The sequence below is a fragment of the Atheta coriaria genome, unplaced genomic scaffold, assembly GCF_025399875.1.
Source record: "Atheta coriaria isolate IRGN ID8LTWV9N9 unplaced genomic scaffold, Caltech_Dcor_3.1 contig_95_pilon, whole genome shotgun sequence".
In the NCBI taxonomy this organism is placed as follows: domain Eukaryota; kingdom Metazoa; phylum Arthropoda; class Insecta; order Coleoptera; family Staphylinidae; genus Dalotia; species Dalotia coriaria.
Window position 1 is genome coordinate 1 of NW_027045605.1, and position 1532 is coordinate 1532.

Below are 1532 nucleotides of genomic sequence, written 5' to 3' on the forward strand. Positions count from 1 at the left end.
ACAACATCCAACAGGACTGTCATTAAGTATTTGACTGATGGTATGTTATTGAGGGAGGCTGTTGCTGATAGATTGTTACAAGACTACAATGTTATCATGTTGGATGAAGCTCATGAAAGAACTATACACACTGATGTTCTTTTTGGTATTGTTAAGGAAGCACAAAGATTTAGGAAGGAAAAAAACTGGCACCACTTAAAGTAAGGTATAATAAACTTATAAAACATGTAAAATTTGTAAAAACATTAATTTTAGGTGATCTTGATGTCTGCAACAATGGATGTAGACCACTTTTCCAAATACTTCAACAATTGCAAAGCACTATACCTTGAGGGAAGAACATTTCCAGTTGAAGTGTTCTACACAAAGAAAAAACACGAAGATTATCAAACAGCAACAGTTGCCACATTTTTAAAATACACCAAGAAGCACCAGCCAAGTGAGTATTTGCAATTTGCATAAAATATGCATTAATAAATTGTATTTTTAATAATTACAGCCATGATGTTCTGATATTTTTAACTGGACAAGAAGAAATTGAAACAGTCGCACATCAAATTCGGCAATTGGCCAAAGATCCCGACGTAGAAGGACCTGCAATCAGAGTATTTACATTGTACGCCGCACAAACAGGAACAATGCAAATGCAGGTATTCAATTATGCACCAGAAAGGACACGCAAAGTGATCATCAGTACAAATATTGCTGAGACGAGTGTAACTATCAGTGGAGTGAAGTATGTTATTGATGCTGGGATGGTAAAAGCTAGGTAATTTATATTTTTTGTAAATTAACTTTATAAAGTATTTAAAAATGCTTTTTCTTGCTTTTAAAAGGATATATAATCCAATAACTGGTCTAGACCTTCTCAAAGTGCAAAGAATATCACAAGACCAAGCATGGCAACGTGCCGGACGTGCAGGTCGTGAATCCGAGGGTTATTGTTATCGTATTTTCACAAAAGAACAATTTGACATGATGCCGAAATCATCTCGTCCTGAAATTCAACGCGCAAATTTAAACATTGTCACTTTACAACTTCTATCACTAGGAATTCATGCTGGGCAGTTTGATTTCATGGACAAACCGCCTAAAGATTCAATCGTTTCTGCTTTCGAACAATTGAAGCTTCTTGGAGCTGTAGGAAGTAAAGATATGACAAAACTCACACCACTCGGGAAGCAAATGTCGAAATTTCCTCTGGATCCTCGATTTAGTAAGATTTTATTATCTGCTAGTACTTACGGTTGTGTTGAAGAAGCTCTGACGATTGTTGCGGTTCTGAGTGGAGAATCAATTTTCCACAATCCGCCACATCGAAAAATCGACGCACAGAATGCCCGACAAAAATTTTGTTCTCCGTATGGTGATCACATCACTTTGTTGAATATTTTCCGCGAATATACGAACGTTGGCCCGTCCAATAAGAAAAGATGGTGTATGGAACACTTTCTCAATCACCGAAATCTTATATATGCTCGAGAGGTGCGCTCACAGCTGTTGGAAATCTGCAAGAAATGTGATATTGCTGT

At 36.9% G+C, this 1532-nt stretch overlaps 1 protein-coding gene across 1 annotated transcript; it reads left to right on the forward strand.

Moving 5' to 3' along the window:
• Positions 1-3: 3 nt before the first annotated feature.
• Positions 4-1527, forward strand: LOC135803000 (ATP-dependent RNA helicase DHX33-like; the record flags this gene model as incomplete). The annotated part of the gene is given in 6 exon segments (XM_065316631.1): positions 4-181; positions 184-200; positions 256-406; positions 409-439; positions 500-769; positions 837-1527. Coding segments are annotated over 6 exon segments (1338 nt in total), but the record flags the coding sequence as incomplete, so codon positions are not given.
• Between the last annotated feature and the right edge of the window lie 5 nt (positions 1528-1532).